The sequence below is a fragment of the Heptranchias perlo genome, chromosome 5 (assembly GCF_035084215.1).
Source record: "Heptranchias perlo isolate sHepPer1 chromosome 5, sHepPer1.hap1, whole genome shotgun sequence".
Classification (NCBI taxonomy): Eukaryota; Metazoa; Chordata; class Chondrichthyes; order Hexanchiformes; family Hexanchidae; genus Heptranchias; species Heptranchias perlo.
In genome coordinates this window covers 39075245-39099902 of record NC_090329.1, presented here as the reverse complement: position 1 = coordinate 39099902, position 24658 = coordinate 39075245, and the positions used below count along the sequence as shown (strand labels likewise).

The following is a 24658-nucleotide window of genomic DNA, read 5'->3' as shown; positions in this document are numbered from 1 at the left end:
CACACCATGAGATGTCTCGTTTTTTTGGTGCCGTTGTAATCCACTCAGTCCCCAACTCTTCTTTACTTCCTCATTCCATGGTGTGCTCTTTGCTTGAACACAATTGGGGTGTTTTGTTCTAGCTAAAACTAATACTTATTCACAAGTACAATTATAAAGCAGCAAAAAAGCACAAGATACTGATCGTATAAAAACGTTAAGAAACAAAGGTTGAGTCTTCCCACAATGTGTTAAAATAACTTCTGAATTTTTTTTCTTCATTCTACGTGACTTTTGAAGGAAATAAGACTACATTCCTGCTTACCGCAGAGTTAATTATCAACTCCAGAAACGGAAATGGAACTGAAATCTGAACTGAAGTAGCTAATGTATACCTTTTTATACCAAAAGAAGCCTTTCATAGCACAAGTCTTCATAGTGCTACAGTAACTATCTTCTTCAGATATCCTGCTATGCTGCCTATTTCCCCAGTCTACTGCCTTGCACGCATTAATATTTCAAAGAATCCAAATTAGTTTCTCAACAACCAGTGTTACCAATAATTGAATAATCCTACTCCCACCCACTGTATGACAGACTTTTTTTTTCCAGCTACAGGTATAGGCCACCAATTTTAAATTCACATTTACTCTAAAGTGGTCTGTATGTTTTATGGACTCTAATTGCCTATGGCATTGTGCACAAGTCAAGACCAAGTACAGTATTCAGGTCAAGTAGGGTTAAAAAGAAAAACTTGCATTTATGTAGCACATTTTAGGAGCACAGGCTGTCCCAAAGTGTTTCCCACCCAATGAAGAACTTCTGACATATAGTCACTTTGTAGGCAACGTGGTAGCCAATTTGTACAGCACGGGCACATAAACCGCAATGTGATAATGACCAGGTAATCTGTTTTTAGTGTTGGTTGAGGGATAAATGTTAGCCAGAATACTGAGGAGAATTCCCCTGCTCTTCAAAATAATGTCCTGGGATCTTTTACGTCCATTTGAGGGGGTTGACAGGGCTTCGATTTGATGTCTTATCCGAAAGACAGTACCTCTGACAGGCCCTCAGTACTGCACTGGAATATCAACCTAGTAGAGTGGGACTTGAACCCACAGCCTTCTGACTCGGAAGCGAGGGTGCTACCAACTGAGCCACAGCTGACATCAGAAGACACGAGTATAACTGGTGGGTGTGGAGAGGAGGGGGAGGAATGGAGAGGGGTTAGAAACAGAGGGATATGGAGTGTAGGGGCATACTGGGTCTTCTCGGGATGTTGACTTGCAAGACCGGCATTTATTGCCCATCCCGAATTGACCTGAGAAGGTAGTGGTGGGCCTTCTTGAACCACTGCGGGTAGCCGTTTGATGCAATTGAACGGCGTACTTGGCCACTTCAGAGAGCAGTTACGAGTCCACCACCATGGTGGGACTGGAGTCACATAGGTCAGACCAGGTAAGGACAAAAGGTTTCATTGAATTATAGAAAGGTTGCAGCACGGAAGGAAGCCATTCAGCCCATCGAGTCCGTGCGAGCTCTATGCAAGAGCAATCCAGCTACTCCCGCTCCCCTTTCATTCCTTAAAAGGCATTAGTGAACCAGTAGGGTTTTTTAAGACAACCCAACTGTTTCCTGGTCACTTTTACTGATACCAGTTTTTGAATCCTACTCCTTTTAAACTGAATTCAAATTCTCAAACTGCCATGGTGGAATTTGAACTCTCATTCTCTGGATTACTAGTCCAGTAACACAATCAATGCACTACCATAACCTATATATTTTTTTCCTGTGAAGCTGATCCAGGTTTTTGGACTCAGCATTGAGGAGTTGCCACAGAATTTTTTTCAACACACAGATGACACGAAACTCGGAAATGCGAGGATAGTAACAGACTTCAGGGGATATGGACAGACTGGTGAAATGGGCAGACACATGGCAGATGAAATTTAACACAGAGAAGTGTGAAATGATTCATTTTTGTAGGAAGGATGTCAAGGCCTTAGAGAGGTTGCAGAAGAGATTTGCTAGAATGGTACCAGGGATGAAAGACTTCAGTTACGTGGAGAGACTAGAGAAACTGGGGTTGCTCTCCTTAGAGTAGAGAAGTTTATGGGGAGATTTGATAAAGGTGTTCAAAATCACAAAGGGTTTTGATAGATTAACCAGAGGACACAGATTTAAGGTAATTGGCAAAAGAACCAGAGGTCACGAGGGGGAAAAATACACAGTGAGTTATGATCTGGAATGCATTGCCTGAAAGGGTGGTGCAAGCAGATTCAATAATAACTTTCAAAAGGGAATTGGAAAACTACTTGAAGGGGAAAAATTTGAGGAGCTATAGGGAAAGAGCAAGGGAGTGGGACTAATTGGATAGCTCTTTCAAAGAGCTGACACAGACACGAAGAGCCGAATGGCCTCCTTCAGTGCTTTATGATTCTATGATACTCATTATGACTATTGCTTTTATCCACAATGTGGTACTCTCTCCAGAGGCTGCTCTTGGGGACCTGGTATTGTGATATTTTTTTCAGTTGGGCATGCTTTTACTGAGTCTTAAGTAGGGAGCTGCCATATAATGTTAATTGGCACGCCACTATTTTTAATGTGTCACGTAATGTCACATTGACAAGGCTACCTACAAGTGCACTGCCACTCCCCATTTTAAATTAACACTTACAAGCAGTTAATTGGGTCTCAGGATTACAAAGCTATTGCAGCTGCAGGTGGTGCTGTGAACTTAATGTAATCAGTTGAGAACAATGGGGCAGCACCCTGAGCCCAGGTTATACTTTCAGAGATCCTTTCAGGTATTCTGTCAAAAATTCATGTTTGCCACGTCTGAGGATCCGGCAAATCGAATAAACAATACTCTAAATCAATCTGCGTGGTCTCAAATCGATAGCCATCTCAGAGCGGTGAGGTGGGGCGGTATTGTCAAAATAAATGTAGATCTATGGGAGTGTGTCTGTAAATGTTGTAATGGCGGCCTCGCACATGAGAAGTAATGAAAACCGGAAAATTATCCGCTGAAAGTACAACTGTGACTCAAGGAAACGTGAGTGAAAATAGAAGAGTGATTGGAAGCGCTGGAAATGGAGCAATGTTCAACGGCGAATGACTTTCAAGCTGAAATAATGAAGCAACCTGGATAATCTACACGGGGTAGACAAATAGTAAACCCTGACCCGATGTGGACCGGTGGATTACCAGGTAAGCGGGGAAAGTACATTTTATTTTGCATAATAAAGAGGCAGAGAATGAGCAGATAAAAGCCACCGCTTTAAATTGTAATGCCCTACTCTCTTTTTCCCTAGCGTGTATCTAATTTTTAATAGATGCCTTTTATTTTGCGTCCGCTCCCTCTCTAATTTTTCGTGGCCGCATTCACTTTTTTTTTCTACATTTTAATATCTTGTTCTTTTTTTAATTACCCCATTTTCTATTTTTCTCAACCTCCTTTTTTAATGGCCCCATTCTGCTTCCCTTTTCCCCAAGCTCTTTAATTTTTAATAGGGTCATTCTTCATTTTCCCAGCTCTCAGTTTTTTTAATAGCACCATTCTCCTTTTATCCATAATCTCTTTTTGTTGGCCTCATTCTGTTCTTTTTTTCTTCCAACTCTTTTTAAAAAAAATCATTTTGCTTGGTAACCATCTTATTAAGACTCTTATTACTCAGAAAGGGATTTTTAGAACTGTTCTGATAAAACCTACATTGCTTTGAAACAGTCCATCCTCCGCACACCATTGAGCAGTGCCACAGGAGATTTACTAGTGTTAAAAAAAATGCAGCCTCATTCTGAAATTTTCTCTGGTCAAAACCAGACCAAAGTTCAGATTCTCTCACAGACCTGTCTAAAAAGGCTCAGAAGCATGATTTATTCCAGGCGAGTTTCCATTATCCTTTCACACCAAAGAAAGGGTCATCACAAATTTTGAAATGAGGGAAACTCGCCTGATGTTGAGCTGAGGTGATTTAATCAACACAGGCTAATACTGTTTGACTTAGCATCAGCCACAAGGATCTCTAAGTGTCTTCCAATGGTGGCAGTTTCTTTCAGGTAGTAATGGTTTCACATCTACTCTTACCTGGTGGACTGGTTTAATCAAGATTATCTTGGCAAAGGCAATATTAGAGGCAGTCTGGGATTTACAATCAGTCATTCACGCCAGACAAGTGCCAGGCAATGATCACCTCTCTTTGACATTCAATGGCATAACCATCGCCAAATCCCCCACTATCCTGGGGGTCACCACTGACCAGAAACTAAACTGGTCCAGCCACATAAATACTGTAGCTACAAGAGCAGGTCAGAGGCTGGGTATTCTGCAGCAAGTGACTCACCTCCCGACTCCCCAAAGCCTTTCCACCATCTCCAAGGCACAAGTCAGGAGTGTGATGGAATACTCTTCACTTGCCTGGATGAGTGCAGCTCCAACAACACTCAAGAAGCTTGACACCATCCATGACAGAGCAGCCTGCTTGATTGGGAACCCACCCACCACCCTAAACATTCACTTCCTCCACCACTCTCACACTGTGGCTGCAGTGTGTAACATCTACAGGATGCACTGCAGCAACTCGCCAAAGCTTCTTCGACAGCACCTTCCAAACCCGTGACCTCTACCACCCAGAAAGACAAGGGCAGCAGGTGTGTGGGAACAACACCACCTGCGCATTCCCCTCCAAGTCACACATCATCCTGACTTGGAAATATATCGCCGTTCCTTCATCATTGCTGAGTCAAAATCCACGAACTCCCTACCTAACAGCACTGTGGGAGAACTTTCACCACACGGACTGCAGCGGTTCAAGGCGGCGGCTCACCACCACCTTCTCAAGGGCAATTAGGGATGGGCAATAATGCTGGCCTTGCCGGTGACGCCCACATCCCATTAATGAATTAAAAAAATGATAATTGCACTCTTGGAAGCAAGATGTCTGCTGGGCACGCAGCTCCCTAGGGAGCTCTCTTGCTGTGCAACTCTAACTTTTGCCATCCATTGTCCTTTCTCCCCCAATCTTCCCTCTTCCACCATTTAAGTTTCCCTGGCTCTAATAGTCCTAACTACAAGTTCAAGCTGCAAGTTTAAAGTTATCTGGCTCCACTGCCCATCCCCTGACCATGCCTGCTCTTTATTTTCATCATGTGGAGATGCCGGTGATGGACTGGGGATGACAAATGTACCTGGTGTTGTAAGATTCCTTACATTTATTTTCATTAGTGGACACTGGATCTTTGCTCAAATTTGGCTTCCAAATTCCTGGACTTCTCTGCTGTCAAGACTACGCTACTGCACTGGACTACACTGTAAGACTCAGCTGCTGTGACTCTGATCTGCTAGTCAGTTGCTTAAGTTTTATGGTAACTGTCGAGTCGACAGCCCACTGTTGCTGTTCCCACTGAACTTATGACTGTCCTACAGGTCCAACTGGTTTTTCAGCTTAATTTTGCTACAGTGTGGTTCCTGGACAGAAATTTACTTTTCTGGGCTGTAGTCCCATTCTCTGCCGCTACTGGATCTTATAGTGACCTCTAACTTCGCCACCATTTTTCTGCCCCGCGTTTGATTCCGCACACTTCCTGGCTCTTCGTTCTCACTGGAATACCTCCAGCAGTGCGTCCTCCGATACTCTACCCTTCAAATAGCTTCTGGAGTTACTCGCCCTCCATACTTGTCTCCGAACCTGAACATCAGTTTGTTGATGCTCCAAGCTGACTCCACCCTATCTACATCAACTTTATCCCACCACGGGACCTCTGACTTTAACTTTGGACTCCATCCTATTGTCTCCTCTCTATTCCCTGTTTATTACCAGGACATATCTATCCTAATCTTGCTATGTAACCACGCCTATGTAACTTTAGTTTCCATGTGTTCATTCATGTGCGCATTTTGGTTGCCGCTCCCTGTCTGCAGCCTTTGATACGGTTGACCAGACCATCCTGCTCCAGTGCCCCTCCTCCGTCATCCAGCTGGGTGGGACTGCCCTTGCCTGGTTCCATTCTTATCTATCTAGTCGTAGGCAGAGAATCACCTGCGATGGCTTTTCTTCCAGTTCCTGCATTATTACCTCTGGAGTCTCCCAAGGATCTATCCTTGGCCACCTCCAATTTCTCATCTACATGGTGCTCCTCGGCAACCTCATCTGAAAGTACAACATCAGGTTCCACAGGTATGCTGACGACACCCAGCTCTACCTCGACACCAAAATTCCTGACCCCTCCACTGTCTCTGATTTTGTCACACTGCTTATCCGACATCTAGTACTGGATGAGCAGAAATTTCCTCCAACTAAATATTGGGAAGACCGAAGCCGTTGCATTCGGTCCCCGCGACAAACTTCGTTCCCGAGACACCGACCCCATCCATTTTCCTGGCCACTGTCTGAGGCTGAACCAGACCGTTCACAACCATGACGTTCTGTTTGACCCTGAGATGAGCTTACGACCACATATCTGCTCCATCACCAAGACCGCCTACTTCCACCTCCATAACATCTCCCGTCTCCGCCCCTGCCTCAGCTCACCTGTTGCTGAAACCCTCATCCATGCCTATGTTGCCTCTAGACTTGACTATTCCAATTGTTTTCCTGGCTGGCCTCCCACCTTCCACCATTCATAAACTTGAGCTCATCTAAAACTCTCTGCCCATATCCTAACTCCCACCAAGTTCCATCCACCCATCATCCCTGTGCTCGCTGACATACATTGGCTCCTGGTCTGGCAACGCCTCGATTTTAAAATGCTCATCCTTGTTTTCAAATCCCTCCATGGCCTCATCCCTCCCTATCCTTGTTACCTCCTCCAGCCCTACAACCCTCCGAGATCCCTGCGCTCCTCCAATTCTTGCCTCTTGTGCATCCCCGCTTTTAATTGCTCCACCATTGGCGGCCGTGCCTTCAGCTGCTCAAGTCCTAAGCTCTGGAATTCCTGCCCTAAACCTCTCCACCTCTCTAACTCTCCCTATCCTTAAAACTTACCTCTTTGGCCAAGTTTTTGGTCACCTGTCCTGATGTCTCCTTCTTTAGCTCGGTGTCATTTTTTTGTCTGATTGCGCTCCTGTGAAGCACCTTGGAATGTTTTACTATTTAAAGGCGCTATATAAATGCAAGTTGTTGTTGTCCAAGTGGTCAAAGAACATCTGAGCCTGAAGCTAGTTATTATTGCAGAAGGTTCAAGATTAACCAGAGGACACAACAGGATGAAAATGTTTCTCAGTTTATGGCAGGACTGAGGAACCTGTCCAGAACATGTGACTTTGGCGGGTTTCTCGATGACGCGGTAAGAAACTCTTTGTGATTTGAAGAAAATGCTGATACAAAGGAAACTGTTGGTAGAAGACAAACTCACGTCTGCTAGAGCTCTCAAAATAGCACTTGTGATGGAGACTGCTGCCAGCCATGCTGGCGAGTTACATGCCACAGGGTCCAACAGCTCCGGAGTGAACAATCACTCAACCATGTTGGAGGCTTGTTAAAAATATTCTTCATCCAGATCAGTTTTTTTTAAGAAGGTCAAATGCCATAACTGCACAGAATCGGGCCATTTAGTTAAGTCTTGCCGGAATCTAACAGGTCCTCCTGGGTTGGAGGCAGGGAGAAGACAAGAAAGCTCAATTCGTATCATAGCATTGTGAGGAATCAACAAAAGAAAAGGCAAAAATCCAGTGTCCATTACTTTGATTCCGATGAGGAATCTGAGGAACAACCCGTACCACATGGTGATACAAATGAAGAAGAGACATGTTTCCTATTTATTCCATAACATGAAAAGGGCAATGCAAAATTATGGTCCCTGTCTGCACTTGAATTGGACACCTGGGCTGCGGTAACTGTTATGTCAATAAAAGAACATGAAGAAAAGTGCCAGAAGATCGCCCGACAAAAAAAAGAATGTTTGGTTGAAAAGTTATCTCGGATACCCATTGCCAGTCCTCAGGAAAATAAAAGTCCAGGTAAAATACAAAAATCAGATGAAACAATTGCTTGTAATTGTACTTAGGGGCAAAGGTCCCTCAACAAAGGGCTGAGACTGGCTTTGTAGCCTGAAGTTAAACTGGGCCAGTATTAAGAAGATCACCATGAATGAATTAAAAAAAAAAAATTCTGGGTCGAGTTAATTATTACTGGAACTTTGTTCCAAACATGTCCAGGATCACATACCCGTTGAGTAGACTTCTTAGTAAGAACATAAAGTGGGAGTGGTTAAAGACTGTTACAGTAGTTTTGAACGACTGAAGACTTTGGTAGCAAGTAAACCATTGTTGGGTTGTTATGACCCTAATTTGTAACATATTAATCAGTTGATGCGTCTCGTGGGAGTAGGAGCTGTGATTTCTTACTGTGAACAACCAATAGCATTCGCCTCCCATACACTAACTTTCTCCAAGACCAATTATTCTGATCGAATGTGAGGCCTTTGTTATCGTATTGGGAGTGAATAAATTTCACACATACCTATTTGGATGTTTTGTTCTGTATACTGATCGTAAGCCTTTAGCTTTCATATTCTCTGGAAACTGAGGAATACCAGTTTTAGCTTCAGTGAGAATTCAAAGATGGGTTATTCAATTATCAGCTCACCAGTAGGACATCAAGTTTAAACCATCGAAATCAAATGCCAATGCAGAGTTTTTTGTCCCGCCTACCAAATTGTTCAGTTGTTGCCAAAGATTTGACCATCAAGAAATTGTTTATAGAGCAGCTGAACTCACTTCTCATCACAACAACTTGCACTTATATAGCGCCTTTGATGCAGTAAAATGTCCCAAGAGGTATGTCACTACGTATGTAATGCTACAGTGCATGGCCGTGGACTATACCATGCTACATGGTGAATGGCCGGCCAGATTATGGAGCTTCATCAGCAGAACTACAATTATACGGTAGGCATTGAAATGAATTGTCAATTGAAGATGGATGTTTGCTTTGCGGACTTTGTGTTGCTATTCTAGAACTGTATGATCCAGGAACTACATGCCGATTGTCCTGGTATAGTAAAAATAAAAGGATTAGCTAGAATGCATGTGTGGTGGCCTTCCAAACATAAGCAACATAGAAGATGCTGTTCATGAGTGCCAAGCCTGTCAGATCAACTTACCTGTAAACCTTGCAGAAACTAGTACTTGGAAGTGGTCTACAAAGCTGTTCATGATGATTTGCCGAGCTAAAGACATGGGTTCTCATTCTAAATGGTTCTGATGCCATCAACAGATACAACGGGACAAGAAAGGAGATCTTCTTGTGGAGGCAGAGGCATAGCTGAGGTACTAAATGAGTACTTTGCATCTGTCTTCACTAGAGAAGAGGATACTGCCATTGTAGCAGCAAAGGAGGAGGTAGTTGCGATATTGGGTTGGATAGGATAAAAATAGATATAGAGGAGTTACTTAAAAGATTGGCAATACTCAAAGTAGAAAAGCCACCCAGTCCAGATGGGATGCCTCCTAGGTTACTGAGGCAAGTAAGGTTGGCTCTGGCCACAATCTTCCAATCCTCCCTAGATATGGGGACGGTGCTGGAGGATTGCAGTTGTTACACCCCTGTTCAAAAAAGGGGAGAGGGATAAACCAGGCAATTATAGGCCAGTCAGCCTAACGTCGGTGGTGGGGAAACTTCTGGAGACAATAATTTGGGACAAAATTAATTGGGGTCCTGGGCTTTATTAACAGGCATACAGCAGAAATGCAAGGAAGTTATGCTAAACCTTTACAAAACACTGGTTAGGCCTCAGCTGGAGTACTGTGTTCCATTCTGGGCACCACACTTTAGGAAGGATGTCAAGGCCTTGGAGAGGGTGCAGAAGAGATTTACTAGAATGGTACCAGGGACTTCAGTTATGTGGAGAGACTGGAGAAGCTAGGGTTGTTCTGCTTTAGAACAGAGAAGGTTAAGGGGAGATTTGATTTCAAGATCATGAACAGTTTTGATAGAGTAAATAAGGAGAAACGGTTTCCAGTTGCAGAAGGGTCAGTAACCAGAGGACACAGACTTAAGGTGATCGGCAAAAGAGCCAGAGGCGACATGAGGAAACATTATTTTACACAGCGAGTTATAATGTTCTGGTATGAACTGCCTGAATGGGTGGTGGAAGCAGATTCAATAGTAACTTTCAAAAGGGAATTAGATAAATACTTGAAGGGAAAAAATTGCAGGGCTGTGGATAGAGTAAGGGAATGGGACTAATTGGAAATATATCGCCGTTCCTTCATCGTCGCTGGGTCAAAATCCACGAACTCCCTACCTAACAGCACTGTGGGAAAACCTTCACCACACGGACTGCAGCGGTTCAAGAATGCGGCTCACCACCACCTTCTCAAGGGCAATTAGGGATGGGCAATAAATGCTGGCCTTGCCAGCGACGCCCACATCCCATGAACAAATAAAAAAAAAGCTGTTTCAAAGAGCCGGCACAGGCACGGTGGGCCGAATGGCCTCCTCCTGTGCTGTACCTACTATGAAATAGCAACAATTGTTTTACGATCTTTGTTTGCCTGATACGGACTTCCTGTGCAGCTGGTCTCTTAACAATGGACCCCCTTTTCAGTCATAAGCATTTTCTCAATTTTTGAATAAGAATGATGTGTCTCATATTACTTCTCCACCCACAGTCAAATGGGGAAATTGAGAGGGTTTTACGTACATTCAAAACTTTTTTTTAAAAAAAAGTGTTATAAGATCCTGGCACCATGGATCAGAAATTAGCTGTATTTCTTTTGAGTTCTAGTGCAACACCTCATATTATATGACACTTTCTGAGTTATTCACTGGAAGAAAGTTATGTGTTCGTTTTCATAGTTCATATTTTTAAACCTGACTTGGATACATCAGTGTTGAAAAGAAAACCTTTTATAATGCTTTTTTGCCAACTTCAAAGCGTGCGAGAAATAGTATTATGTCTTGATTTCTGAAATGTGAAAATATGGAGTGTTGGCATTATTGAACAGAAGATTGGAGCAGTAATGTTTTTACTTTTGGTGGATGGTTTGCTGTGGAAGCGTCATAAGGATCAATTACGAGAACCGTATTGATCTAGGAACATAGGAACAGGATTAGGCTATTTAGCCCCTCGAGCCTGTTCCACCATTCATTGAGATCATGGCTGATCTGTGACCTAACTCCATATACCCACCTTAGCCCCCATATCCCTTAATACCTTCGGTCAACAAAAATCTATCTCTCGGATTTAAAATTAACAATTGAGCAAGCATCATCTACTGCCATTGATGTAGCAAACGTTGAATGTGACCTACCACCAATGCCTATTTCACCTGTTGAACTATAACTGTTACAACTCTTCAGAATGTTTCAGATATTTCACCTATTCCCATGTGTAACAACCAACCACCTCCGGTTTGTGCTACTGATTCTGGTGTGAACAATTCAGGATGGCCAATGAAGAAAGTTGTGAAACCCGACTGTTGAAATCAAAGCTGAGAAGTTATCATCTACTGCTCCTGTTATTAGTCCCAGCTTACCCACTGACAAACCTACGAGAAGGTATCCTCAAAGGTCAAGGAAACCTCCAAATCATTTGGACTTGTAGATAGTTAATGAATGTAGTGGTTTTCATTATGGTTCCAGCGTTGGCATAACCCATCTTTCCTCCATATTACCAGGAGAGTGCTATGGTTTTTTAAAAAAAAATCACTATTATATGATGTAGTTGCTCAATTTCTTTAGTTAATATTTTTCACCTGTTAACCAAATTCATTCTTGGAGATGGCTCTTATCACTTCAAAATTCTGAGGAGAGAAAGTAATATTGTACTTGCATATTGTTAATTGAATACTAGAGGGACCCCCTGATGGGAGGAAGCATATTGTAGCAATTACAATCCAGGGTCTCCTCTTATACTGAATGTTGTACCTAGAGAGAATGTTCCAGAGAATCTGAAATAAAAGCAGCCATTACATTGCCACAACAAATGAAGGCTTATCGAACATAATATTTTGCACCACCAGAGTTTGTTCTAGTCCTTTTCTTATGTCACATGTGAGGCTATTAGGTTTAAATTTTGTCCGAAAATAAAGTTTCAAACTGAACTGTGGAATGTGATCCCAAAGCATTAATAAAAATCTGGAAATATAATGGGCCGGATTTTGCTGTGAGTAGCGACCGTTCATTAGACTTGCACCTGCCCATAGCCTTTCTATGAGCTTTTTGCGGCAAGTTCCTGTAAATTAGAGAGCCAGTCAGTGCGGCGCCCTCTACAGGGCATCTGGGACCTGTGTGAACAGGGCAAGCAGCTGTGTATCTCCTTAACCAATCAGATTAAAGCCTCATTAATAACAGCAGAGTCAGAACCAGGAAGTGTAAGTTAGAATAGTGAATTCAATGTCAAATCAGGTACAGAAAATGAAATAAAGAGAAGGTAAGAAAGATTGACTTGAGACAAAGAAAAATTATTTTTAATGTCCAACAATAATTTAAAATCTGAAGGAATGAGACTTCACACTTGGAAAACTTAATTTGCAGTGCCAGAGAGGTTGTTTGGTAGTAATTAAGACTTACCACGCCGTTGGATTTGAAATGACTTGACTTAAACATTTTTGGCAAGTTAAGTCTGTATCTATCAGGTAAGTACAGGAACTTTACACCGTTCGGTACATTTGAGCGGGGAGCTGCGAGATGCTGTTTCCACGCAGTTTTTGGAGGAGCATCGCATCTCGGCCAGCAACTTCTGGATTTCTGCGTTTAACTGCGCATGTATGGTCGCCGGAAGTTACTGTTCGATTTGCACATGAATAATGGTGAGCACTGTTAGCCTCACCATTTTTACAGCAAAATCCAGCCCACTATAATTAAAAGGAATTTAACTTATTCAGGTGGAATATTTGCCTTTTCTGAGATTTGTAAGTTATCATTAGGATTTCCAACCCTCCAGGATTGGCCTGGAGTCTCCAGGAATTGAAGATTAATCTCCAGGACACTGCTGCAAGCAACCTGGGAGAAAAATCATAGGGGCATTAAAAAAAATGGTGTGTTTTTTTCATTTTCTTTGAACACTTTCATTTATTAGTTGTAAAAATATTGGAGATGGGGGGAAAAAAGGCTATTTGGTTGATTCATGACTGTCAGTCAATCAGGTAAGGAAGATCCTGTTGGCTTTCCAAGTCATGTGGGAAGGTAGTGTGTAGTGAGGATGGGGGGTGGGGCGAGCGAGCAACGTCAGGAGCGTGGGAAGGTGGTGTGCAGTGAGGATGGGGGGGTGGGGCGAGCGAGCAACGTCAGGAGCGTGGGAAGGTGGTGCGCAGTGAGGATGGGGGGGTGGGGCGAGCGAGCAACGTCAGGAGCGTGGGAAGGTGGTGTGCAGTGAGGAACGTCAGGAGCGTGGGAAGGTGGTGCGCAGTGAGGATGGGGGGTGGGGCGAGCGAGCAACGTCAGGAGCGTGGGAAGGTGGTGCGCAGTGAGGATGGGGGGTGGGGCGAGCGAGCAACGTCAGGAGCGTGGGAAGGTGGTGCGCAGTGAGGATGGGGGCGTGGGGCGAGCGAGCAACATCAGGAGCGTGGGAAGGTGGTGTGCAGTGAGGAACGTCAGGAGCGTGGGAAGGTGGTGTGCAGTGAGGAACGTCAGGAGCGTGGGAAGGTGGTGCGCAGTGAGGATGGGGGGGTGGGGCGAGCGAGCGACATCAGGAGCGTGGGAAGGTGGTGTGCAGTGAGGAACGTCAGGAGCGTGGGAAGGTGGTGTGCAGTGAGGATGGGGGGGTGGGGCGAGCGAGCGAGCAACGTCGGTGGGGGAAGGCGGTGCACGGTGAGGATGGAGGGGTGGGGGAATGCGGTGCACGGTGAGGATGGAGGGTGGGGCGGGGTGGGCGAGCAATGTCAGTGTGGGAAGGTGGGGGGAGGCGGAGCGCGGTGAGGATGGAGAATGGAGGGGCGGGGCGGTGAGGATGGAGGGGCGGGGGAAGGCGGTGCGCGGTGGGGCGGTGAGGATGGTGGAGGGTGGGGCGGTGCGCGGTGGGGCGGTGAGGATGGTGGAGGGTGGGGCGGGGTGCGGTGAGGATGGTGGGGCGGGGGAAGGCGGTGCGCGGTGGGGCGGTGAGGATGGTGGAGGGTGGGGCGGTGAGGATGGTGGAGGGTGGGGCGGTGAGGAGGGTGGAGGGTGGGGCGGTGCGCGGTGGGGCGGTGAGGAGGGTGGGGCGGGGCGGGGGAGCAATGTCAGGAGTGCGGGAGCAGGCGGTCAGGTGATGAAACCTCCAGGGATACATTCAACCAGCGTAGGCAACCCTCGTTGGAACGTATGCTTTTGGTCACCTCTCCTAATCTCTGACCCCACCGCATCAGTTTCTTTATCCGTTATCCTTGTGAAGCGCCTTGGGATCTTTTTTTCGCCTTCGAGGCTTTATTAATAAAAACACAAGTTCCGGCGTCTCCTTTACCAAAATGGCCGCCTCCTTGGTCAAACGTCATCCTGGCCCGAGCACTTCCGGGTTGAAGCGGGTCGTTTGGTGTCCCGGATGAAGCGGTGTCTCCGGCGGCGGCCGCCTGCGATGTGGGAGTTTCGCCCGTCGGCGCCGAGTTCACCGCTCCGAGTCTCCGCCATGACCGTGCGAGGCCTCCCGGCCCCGCCGACCCGCTTCCTAGCCGCTCTAGTGGCGTTAGTTTTGCTGGTTCTGTGTCGGATGGGAGTCGGCGCCGCCGGCAGGGGACTCGGGCCCCAGTCAGAAGCCGAGGGCCGGGACCGTGAGTTCGGTGAGAGGACGGACTGAAGCCCGGAGCGGCTCTGATTTGTTTTAAACTTGGCACTTTTCTTAAAGGGGCCTCTGTTGAAAGTAGTGCTGTTGGAGCGAGTGATCCGGGGTTTGGGGACAGCTCCTCCCGAAGATCTCTCAATAGATTTATATACCAGCACATCTCTCCTGGTGGGAGGGTAACAGCCTGTTTGATAATAATAGGGGTTATCAAAAACAAGTGTCAAGTGTTACACGAGAAAGTGTGACACTTATGGGCAGTGTGTACTGCATGCAAAACTTTTATTTTTATATATATATATATATAGGAGGAACAAGTGTCAGGAGTGTCGTATGTTGGGGTTTGTGCTACTTCATGTGGAGCAATGAAAACTACAGGGAATGGCCTGGCAGAAATCTATTGGCTGACATACTTGCAGTAGTGTAAATTTTTAATCTTCCCATATGAAATACATAATGGGATAAACATAGTGAGAGAGGAAGTATTAAGGGGTTTAGCATCTTTGAAAGTAGATATATCGCCAGGCACGGATGAAATGTATTCCAGGCTGCTAAGAGAAGCAAGGGAGGAAATAGCGGAGGCTCTGACCATCATTTTCCAATCTTCCCTGGCTACAGGCGTGGTGCCGGAGGATTGGAGGACTGCTAACGTTGTACCGTTATTTAAAAAGGGAGAAAGAGATAGACGGAGTAATCATAGGCCAGTCAGCCTAACCTCGGTGGTGGACACATTATTGGAATTGATTCTGAGGGATGGCATAGATCATTGTTTAGAAAGACACAGGTTAATCAAGGACAGTCAGCATGGATTTGTTAAGGGAAGGTTGTGTCTGACTAACTTGATTGAATTGTTTGAGCAGGTAACAAGGAGGGTCGATGAGGATAATGCGTTTGATGTAGTGTACGTGGATTTTAGCAAGGCTTTTGACAAGCTCCCGCATGGGCAGACTGTTCAAAAAAAGTAAAAGCCCATGGGACCCAAGGGAAAGTGGCTAGTTGGATCCAAAATTGCCTCAGTGGCAGGAAGCAAAGGGTAAAGGTTGATTGGTGTTTTTGCAACTGGAAGGCTGTTTCCAGGTCCTGCAAGGTTCAGTACAAGGTCCCTTGCTTTTTGTGATATATATTAATGATTTGGACTTGAATGTCGAGGACTTGATCAAGAAGTATGCAGATGATACAAAAATTGGCAGTGTGGTTGATAGTGAGGAGGAAAGCTACAGACTGCAGGAGGATATCAAACAAGGCAAGGGAGTACACAATAAATGGGACGATACTGAGAGGTGTAGAGGAACAAAGGGACCTTGGAGTGCATGACCACAGATCCCTGAAGGTAGCAGGACCAGTCGATAAGGTGGTTAAAAAGGCACATGGGATACTTTCCTTTATGAGCCGAGGCACAGAATATAAGAGCAGGGAGATTATGCTAGAACTGACTTTTTTTATTCATTCATGGGATGTGGATGTCACTGGCAAGGCCAGCATTTATTGCCCTTGAGAAGGTGGTGATGAGCCACCTTCTTGAACCACTGCAGTCCGTGTGGTGAAGGTTCTCCCACAATGCTGTTAGGTAGGGAGTTCCAGGATTTTGACCCAGTGACGATGAAGGAATGGCGATATATTTCCATGTCGGGATGGTGTATGACTTAGAGGGGAACGTGCAGGTGGTGGTGTTCCCATGTGCCTGCTGCCCTTGTGCTTCTAGGTGGTAGAGGTCGCGGGTTTGGGAGGTGCTGTCGAAGAAGCCTGGGCGAATTGCTGCAGTGCATCCTGTAGATGGTACACACTGCAGCTGTTGTGCCCCGGTGGTGGAGGGAGTGAATGTTTAGGCTGGTGAATGGGGTGCCAATCATGCGGGCTGCTGTGTCCTGGATGGTGTCAAGCTTCTTGAGTGTTGTTGGAGCTGCACTCATCCAGGCAAGTGGAGAGCATTCCATCACACTCCTGACTTGTGCCTTGTAGATGGTGGAAAGGCTTTGGGGAGTCATCAGGCGAGTCACTCGCCGCAGAATACCCAGCCTCTGACCTGCTCTTGTAGCCACAGTATATATGTGGCTGGTCCAGTTAAGTTTCTGGCCAATGGTGACCCCCAGGATGTTGTTGGTGGGTGATTCGGTGATGGTAATGCAACTTAATGTCAAGGGGAGGTGGTTAGATTCTCTCTTGTTGGAGATGGTCATTGCCTGGCACTTGTCTGGCGCGAATGTTACTTGCCACTTATCAGCCCAAGCCTGGATGTTGTCCAGGTCTTGCTGCATGCAGGCATGGACTGCTTCATTATCTGAGGGGTTGCGATTGGAACTGAAGACTGCAATCGTCAGCGAACATCCCCATTTCTGACCTTATGATGGAGGGAAGGTCATTGATGAAGCAGCTGAAGATGGTTGGGCCTAGGACACTGCTCTGAGGAACTCCTGCAGCAATATCCTGGGGCTGAGATGACTGGTCGCCAACAACCACTACCATCTTCCTTTGTGCTATATATGACTCCAGCCACTGGAGAGTTTTCCCGCTGATTTCCATTGACTTCAATTTTACTAGGGCTCCTTGGTGCCTCTCTCGGTCAATTGCTGCCTTGATGTCAAGGGCAGTCACTCTCACCTCACCTCTGGAATTCAGCTCTTTTGTCCATGTTTGGACCAAGGCTGTAATGAGGTCTGGAGCCAAGTGGTCCTGGCGGAACCCAAACTGAGCATCGGTGAGCAGGTTATTGGTGAGTAAGTGCTGCTTGATAGCACTATTGACGACATCTTCCATCACTTTGATGATTGGGAATAGACTGATGGTGCGGTAATTGGCCGGATTGGATTTGTCCTGCTTTTTGTGGACAGGACATACCTGGGCAATTTTCCACATTGTCGGGTAGATGCCAGTGTTGTAGTGGTACTGGAACAGCTTGGCTAGAGGAGCAGCTAGTTCTGGAGCACAAGTCTTCAGCACTATGGCAGGGATGTTGTCGGGGCCCATAGCCTTTGCTGTATCCAGTGCACTCAGCCGTTTCTTGATATCACGTGGAGTGAATCGAATTGGCTGAAGACTGGCTTCTGTGATGGTGGGGATAGCGGGAGGAGGCCGAGATGGATCATCCACTCGGCACTTCTGGCTGAAGATGGTTGCAAACGCTTCAGCCTTGTCTTTTGCACTCACGTGCTGGACTCCGACATCATTGAGGATGGGGATGTTTACAGAGCCTCCTCCTCCCGTTAGTTGTTTAATTGTCCACCACCATTCATGACTGGATGTGGCAGGACTGCAGAGCTTTGATCTGATCCTCACTGTGAAGACGGGACTTTGTCTCCACAAGGACTGTGTGGTGGTCACTCCTACCAATACTGTCAAGGACAGATGCATCTGCGACAGGTAGATTGATGAGAATGAGGTCAAGTAGGTTTTTCCCCCTGTGTTGGTTCGCTCACCACCTGGTGCAGGCCTAGTCTGGAAGCTGTGTCCTTCATGGCTCAGTCAGTAGTGGTGCTACCGAGCCAATCTTGATGATGGACATTGAAGTCCCCGACCCAGAGTACAAAACATTGGTTAGGCCACCGCTTGAGTACTGTGTACAGTTCTGTTCACTACATTACAGGAAAGATATGATTGCACTAGAGAGGGTACAGAGGAGATTTACGAGGATGTTGCCAGGGCTGGAGAATTTTAGCTATGAGAAAAGATTGGATAGGTTGGGGTTGTTTTCTTTGGAACAAAGGAAGCTGAGTGGAGATTTAATTGAAGTGTATAAAATGATGACAGGTCTAGATAGAGTGGATAGGGAGGACCTATTTCCCTTAGCAGAGGGGTCAGTGACCAGGGGGCATAGATTTAAAGTAATTAGTAGAAGGATTAGAAGGGAGCTGAGGAGAAATTTTTTCACCCAGAGGATGGCAGGGGTCTGGAACTCGCTGCCTGAAAGAGTGCTAGAGGCAGAAACACTCAACTCATTTAATAATTACTTGGATGTGCACTTGAAGTGCTGTAACCTACCGGGCTACGGACCAAGTGCTGGAAAGTGGGATTAAGCTGGATAGCTCTTTTTTGGCTGGCGCGGACACAATGGGCCGAATGGCCTGCTTCTGAGCAGTAATTTTCTATGATTTTATGAGTAATATTACGAATCAACAATTAGAAGCAAGCTAACAGCTACTGGTCCACAACTGGACCCAAAACTCAAGTGAATTAATCTCACATCTGCATAAAGTTGAAATGGGATTTTTTTTAAACAGAAGGTACTAGGGAGTGATTTCATGGGTGCAATCTAATGTCTGGAATCAAACATAAACTGTTCCTTCTCTCCTGGTTTATGACATCAGCTGAACCATTAAGATTACTGCATTACTGACAAATCATTTTTATAGAAAAGATATTTTGCAATTTTAAAATAAAAATCATCCTCTTTGCCTCAAGTGTTGTCACCCAGCACTGTGGTCTTTCCAGTGAGAGGGTAGGACAAGGCTGTTCTTAATAGATTTCAAACTGAATGAGGTAAAACATACCATTACAATGTAGAGCTTTTAGTTTGACAGAGAACTAGCAGGACTTGTCAATTGAGGCAGGCGAGTTTGAGAATCAGTGCAAGCTGTGATTGAATCGTGAGTCCTTTGCTGTGCTTCTGGTGCTGTGACACTAGGACAATAACTTTTTTGAAGGTAGGACTTCTTCCTGCTTTAAGATTTTTTTTCCTTTCTCCTTTTTATGTTCTGGATTAAGCATTATCCTCAGCCAAGGGAATGTAAGAATTCTGCCCCCGGACACTTTCCAGGCGTGTTCTGAAACCTGTGTAGAATTTGGGACAGAAACCTGCACCTCCCTCCAGCAGACTGAATCACTGCAACAGTAGCACATTTGTAGATGTCAGTATAAGCCTTAACAGAACGGGGGTGGGGGAGTATAATTTCCATGAAATTAATTGAGTTTTTAAACTCAAACTCAAGACCAAAGCCATTGTCTTCCATCCCCACCACAAATGCCACATCCTCCCCAGCCACTATATACACGCACTCTGTTGTTGCTGCAGTTGATGCCAGTAGTTTCACTTGGATGTGCAAAGCTTTTATAGTGCAAAGAATTGGGTGGATCTGTCTGAAGGAATTGCACTGTCACAGATTGTGTTTCTTGAAATCACACCCATGTAGCCCTGTTAAGGGAAAAAGGATAGTACTTTGAATACAAAGTGCTTTCCTCATCTCTATTTCCAAGCTCAAAGATAATGTTGAAATGGCAGATCTCCACAGGAAGCAAAAATAATGATTTGGAAATATTTCAATTTTTGAAAACTATTTAAATGAGTGGAATGCCTTTATACTGAAAGTACTTCTGTGCAAGAGATCTCCCTGTGGTGCAATGGGTAAGTGGAACTTTTGGTGTGGTTATAGGACCTTGGAAGTCAGGAACATTCCCAGGATCAATCCCATGTCTGTTCTGAGTTAGTTGTTCTCACCAGATATGGTAATCGGTTTTGCCACCGTTGCTTTCAGTCGCACTAGGCTAGGGAGTAGAAAAATCAGCTGAAGCTTTCACTGCTGCTCACTGTTCATTGATCCATGCTGGAAAATGTGAACGTATTGACAACCAGCAAATTTAGGATTGGGCTCAGCTGTGATCTTCTAGAATTGAATAGCTTGCCAATGCTTACATTCTAGGCTTCCATAAGAAGAGCCACAGGGTGAGATAATTGGGAGATGCCTGCAAGTACCTGTAGAACTGTACTCCACTTAGTGTCTTTAGGAGAGGAGGGGAGTAAAATTGGGGCGGGAGAAAGACACCCCCTTCTTCCTTGTTGTTCTTTTCCCTTAATAGTTGTGACAATTTGATTTCATGGTTGCGTCTTTGTTAGATAGATTAGATAGATCAGCTTGCTGAGGCTTTCTATCCGGGGTTTCAGAAGTGTATGCTTGCGTAAGATCATCAGCTTTTCTAAGATTTGTTTATTTTTCAGATCAGGGCCCCCTCAAGCACGTGTGCATGCCATGCTCGATTTAGTCCTGTGTGTGTGCTTGTTGGAGCTTTTATAAAATCCATTTTGTGGCTGTCACAAGCATGATCATGTGATAAACCATGACTTTTTTTTGGTTTGTCATGATTGTGACGTTAGTCCATTGAAGTACCTGAGACCATTAAAATTAATGGATAACACTGTAACACCCAACCCATTGAAACCAATGGGTTACACTGTAACAGTCAAGCCTGCTATTGCTTGTTCCAGCGATGGCACTGTAACCTCTTTCTGTCTGTTGTAATAAACCTCTGAAGGATATACCATTTTGCCCAAAAGTTGAGTAAGGCCGTAGGAGATTTATTAGTCTTATTAAATTGTGCTGCAGCAAGCATTGGGCACAATTCTTTTTTTTTCTGCCCTCCAACTTTTCATTTAATCTTAATGCCAGCTATCTATCAGGATTATATCTTTGCTCTGAATAGTAATACAGTAGTTTAAATTGCTTAATATATTGTATAAAATTGTTGAAAATAAGGCTGTGTTTAGACAACATCTGTAGCCTCGGTGTTAACTTGTCATGTAAGCCTAGGAGTTTTTCATTGCCTTTAAAAACAAACTCTTTGAAATCAGCAGTGTTCTCAATATTTAAAACAAGAACGATTGTAGATGTTCAGTGTCTGGAAAGGGGAGAAACCAAAATGATCTTTCTAATTATTTGTAAAATTCTTGAAATTTTTGAATATTTGCTTGTGTCTTTTTTGAGCCCTTATCTATTTCTTAATAGTCACCATTGGAAAAAACTGTGCAACAAAGTTCCCAAGAACATACAAGTCTGTGCCAATGATGAATTTGACAGCTGCTATCGTATGAGGGACTTGGTATTAAGAACATTTTCATCCTCGCTGCATTAGAATTATTTCCCTAAAGGGAAAGGTTTGGACTTAAAATGTTTGGGATAGCTACTAAAGCCATAAGGAAATTGCAGCCAGTAGGTTTTGGTCTCCAAGTGTCCTCTCTATAAACTGTCGTCTACTCAGCCTTGACTCTGGCACTCTACTTTTACTCTTTGGGTTGTTCAATTTAGTAATTGAGGCAGACTGTGCTGCTGGATATCTGACCGAAAATGCAGCACTCTGGGTTTTCTGCTCTACTGTACAAAATACTCAGGATAATTCTTTCACTGATTATACAAGAGAGAAAACTGAGAGTATATGGAAAAAGAGCAGGTTAAAAGAAATACACAGCAAAGTGCTATTGAAGGTCAATGGGAGGTGTTTGGACCTTTTCTTGTTGGAGCTGTTCAATACCTGGCACTGAAGTGGCAGAAGGTAACATTCATGCCACGTGTCAGCTCAAGCCTGGGTGTTGTCCTGGTCTTGCTGACTCCACTGCACATCTGAACTTATCCTTCCGATATGCAATACTTTACACGTCAGTATTAAATTTCATCTGCCATTATTCTGCCCACTCACATATTTTGTTCAGCTCATTCTGTAATTTCTGAGTTGCCTCCTCTGATTCCACTGCTAATTTTGCATCATCTGCAAATTTGAACAATTTAAATTGGGTTTCTGAGTCTAAGTCATACGGTGGGAAAATAACATTAAGTGCCATTGCAGTATATATAATAAACAATGTTCTAATAAAGAAAATGTGGTGACCCATTATAACTTTTTACAGATGTTCTGAATCAATTGTTAACTGATTATGACATCCTCTCCTTGTCGGATATCCGTCAGCACTCTGTGAGAAAGCGTGATGCAGGACCACAGTCTCATGTAGAACAATCATTACAGTTTTCAGCCCTAAACAGGTATGCCTCAATAGATTATTTTGTAGCGCAGTCGATTTCATAGGCAATATGAGAATCACAAGGAAATCTTCTACACTTGAGGGCTTATTCCAGGAATAAATAAATGGGTTATTTTATTAATGAGTAGAGTGCATATTTTCTGTGTAAGAAAACCATTCCATTCAAAACCAACTGTATTTTTCATGATTTTTCATGCAAAAAGGCAGAAGAGAGTTGTAATGGCTGCTCACTTCAGTCTTGTAAGATCAGAAATTTTTACATTAGTAACATGTGTTGCAATAATGCCAGAACATTCTTTTGCATTGTTTGTTTTGCTAAAACCATTATCTCATCTGTAAGGTGTTACAAATGTTAATTTAGATGGCTATTCTAACTCCCACTTTGTGATTTAGCATGCCATCAATCAAGTTGTTTTCTCCTACACTAATGGAGGTGCTTCAACAGAACTGATACTGTTATATTGGAAAAATTACTATCATTATGTAGAGAGTATTAAAGCCAATTAATTTTACTTTATTTGGACGATGAGACTAAATAAATGGTAAAATCGAATTACAAGATAGGCATTAAGCTGATCAAATCTGTGCCCTTGGTGTCAGAAGGCAGAAACAGACTCCAGTTCAAGTCTCACTTCCTCCTGATGAGTTGCATCAAGCAGGAAAGGTGCTGAGTGGAGATTGTGATATTTCCTTGTGGCAACAGGGAAGACTGGAGTGGAGAGTTATGCCTGGGCAATCTATGTCACCTCTTCATGGCCAGCTACAGGTGGCCTTTATGCCTTGGAAGCAGGCTGTGCTCCTGTCCCTTCAGCTCTGTCAGCTAGACTGATGAAGAGAAATGAGGATTTAGATAGGGCGTAACTTGCCCAAATAGACAGTGAAAATAAACTTAAAAATCTCCATATTTGGAAATTGCCTTTCAGTTCTAGTAAGAACAGCAATCTTGTGATTAAAAAGTGAATTATACAGTATTTGGGCAATGAAGTGGATCTTCTCTTATGAAAGCGACTGGGGTTTTTCCTAGGCCATGGCTTGGTACCTGGTTTGCTGTAAGTGTGGATCAGAAAATCGTATACAACTGCGACTTTTCAATCCATGGGCGAGGATATCCGAATATCTATCCTACTGAGATAAATTAAATCTAACTTTCCTACACAAAATTTAATCTTTGTGCTCACTGCAGTGTTTTCTTCATTGACTTTTTTTGATTGCACTTCTGTTTAAATGTCAGAGCAGGTAGCTATGTTAACAAAAATTTTGCACTTACAGGATATTCTAAAATGCCTGCAGGAAATAAGACTGCTCCGATAACTCTGCTTCTTTGTAAAAGTGTGATTTGCTGAACTGAGAATTGTCTCGGTCTGTATTAACTATACTTGGTATGGAGAAGTTCAATGTGAATGAGCTGACCCAGTAATGGATGGAAAATTGTGTTCTGGATGACTAAATAGGAGCCACAAACTGAATAGATTTAAATAAAAACAGAAAATGCTGTCAACACTCAGCGGGTCAGGCAGCATCTGTGGAGAGAGAAAAACAGAAGGTCTGTGATAGGGTGGAGGGCAGGAGTGATTAAATGACAAAAGAGATGATGGTGCAAGGCATAAGGGGATGGTAATGGGACAAGAACAGAAACAAAAGATGGGTCTAGAGGAGGTGTAAGTGCTATCAGGAGAACCAATACCAGCACCTGCTGTCTGAGAAAATGGGAGCGGTGGTTATGATCTGAAGTTGCTGAATTCACCGTTAAGGCCGGAAGGCTGTAGTGCGCCTAATCGAAAGATGAGGTGCTGTTACTTGAGCTTGTGCGAGCTTCATTGGAACAGTGGAGGAGGCAGAGGATTAAAGTGGCAAGTGATCGAAAGCTGAGGGTCACGTGTAGAATCATAGAATGATACAGCACAGAAGGAGGCCGTGTGGCCCATCATGCCTATTCCGGCTCTTTGAAACAGCTATCCAATTAGTTCCACTCCACTGCTCTTTCCCCATAGCCCTGCAAATTTTCCCCTTCAAGTATTTATCCAATTCCCTTTTGAAAGTTACTATTGAATCTGCTTCCACCACCCTTTTAGGCACTGTATTCCAGATCATCTTAACTTGTAAAAAATGTTTTCCTCATGTTGCTTTTGGTTCTTTTGACATCTACCCTCATCAACCCTCTCCATTACTTCATCAAAGAATTCAATCAAGTTAGTCAAACACGATGTGCCTTTAACAAATCCGTGCTGACTTTCATTTATTAAC

At 44.3% G+C, this 24658-nt stretch overlaps 1 protein-coding gene and 1 long non-coding RNA gene across 5 annotated transcripts in view; both read left to right on the top strand.

The window, feature by feature from the left end:
- The first annotated feature begins 7522 nt into the window (after positions 1-7522).
- On the top strand, positions 7523-11911 carry LOC137321358 (uncharacterized). The gene is made up of 2 exons (XR_010962790.1): positions 7523-8869; positions 11286-11911. It is a non-coding gene; the product is annotated as an uncharacterized lncRNA (long non-coding RNA).
- Positions 11912-14418: 2507 nt separating this feature from the next.
- Positions 14419-24658, top strand: part of adam17b (ADAM metallopeptidase domain 17b) — a 74315-nt gene continuing 64075 nt past the window's right edge. For 3 of the 4 annotated variants that reach the window (XM_067984254.1, XM_067984251.1, XM_067984253.1), the window contains exons 1-2: positions 14420-14677; positions 22283-22415. In XM_067984254.1, the coding sequence (XP_067840355.1) occupies positions 14443-14677; positions 22283-22415 (368 nt within the window). In that variant the 5' untranslated portion in view covers positions 14420-14442. Of the gene's footprint in view, positions 14678-22282; positions 22416-24658 lie in introns of all 4 variants that reach the window. The other variant, XM_067984250.1, reaches the window with a different exon arrangement.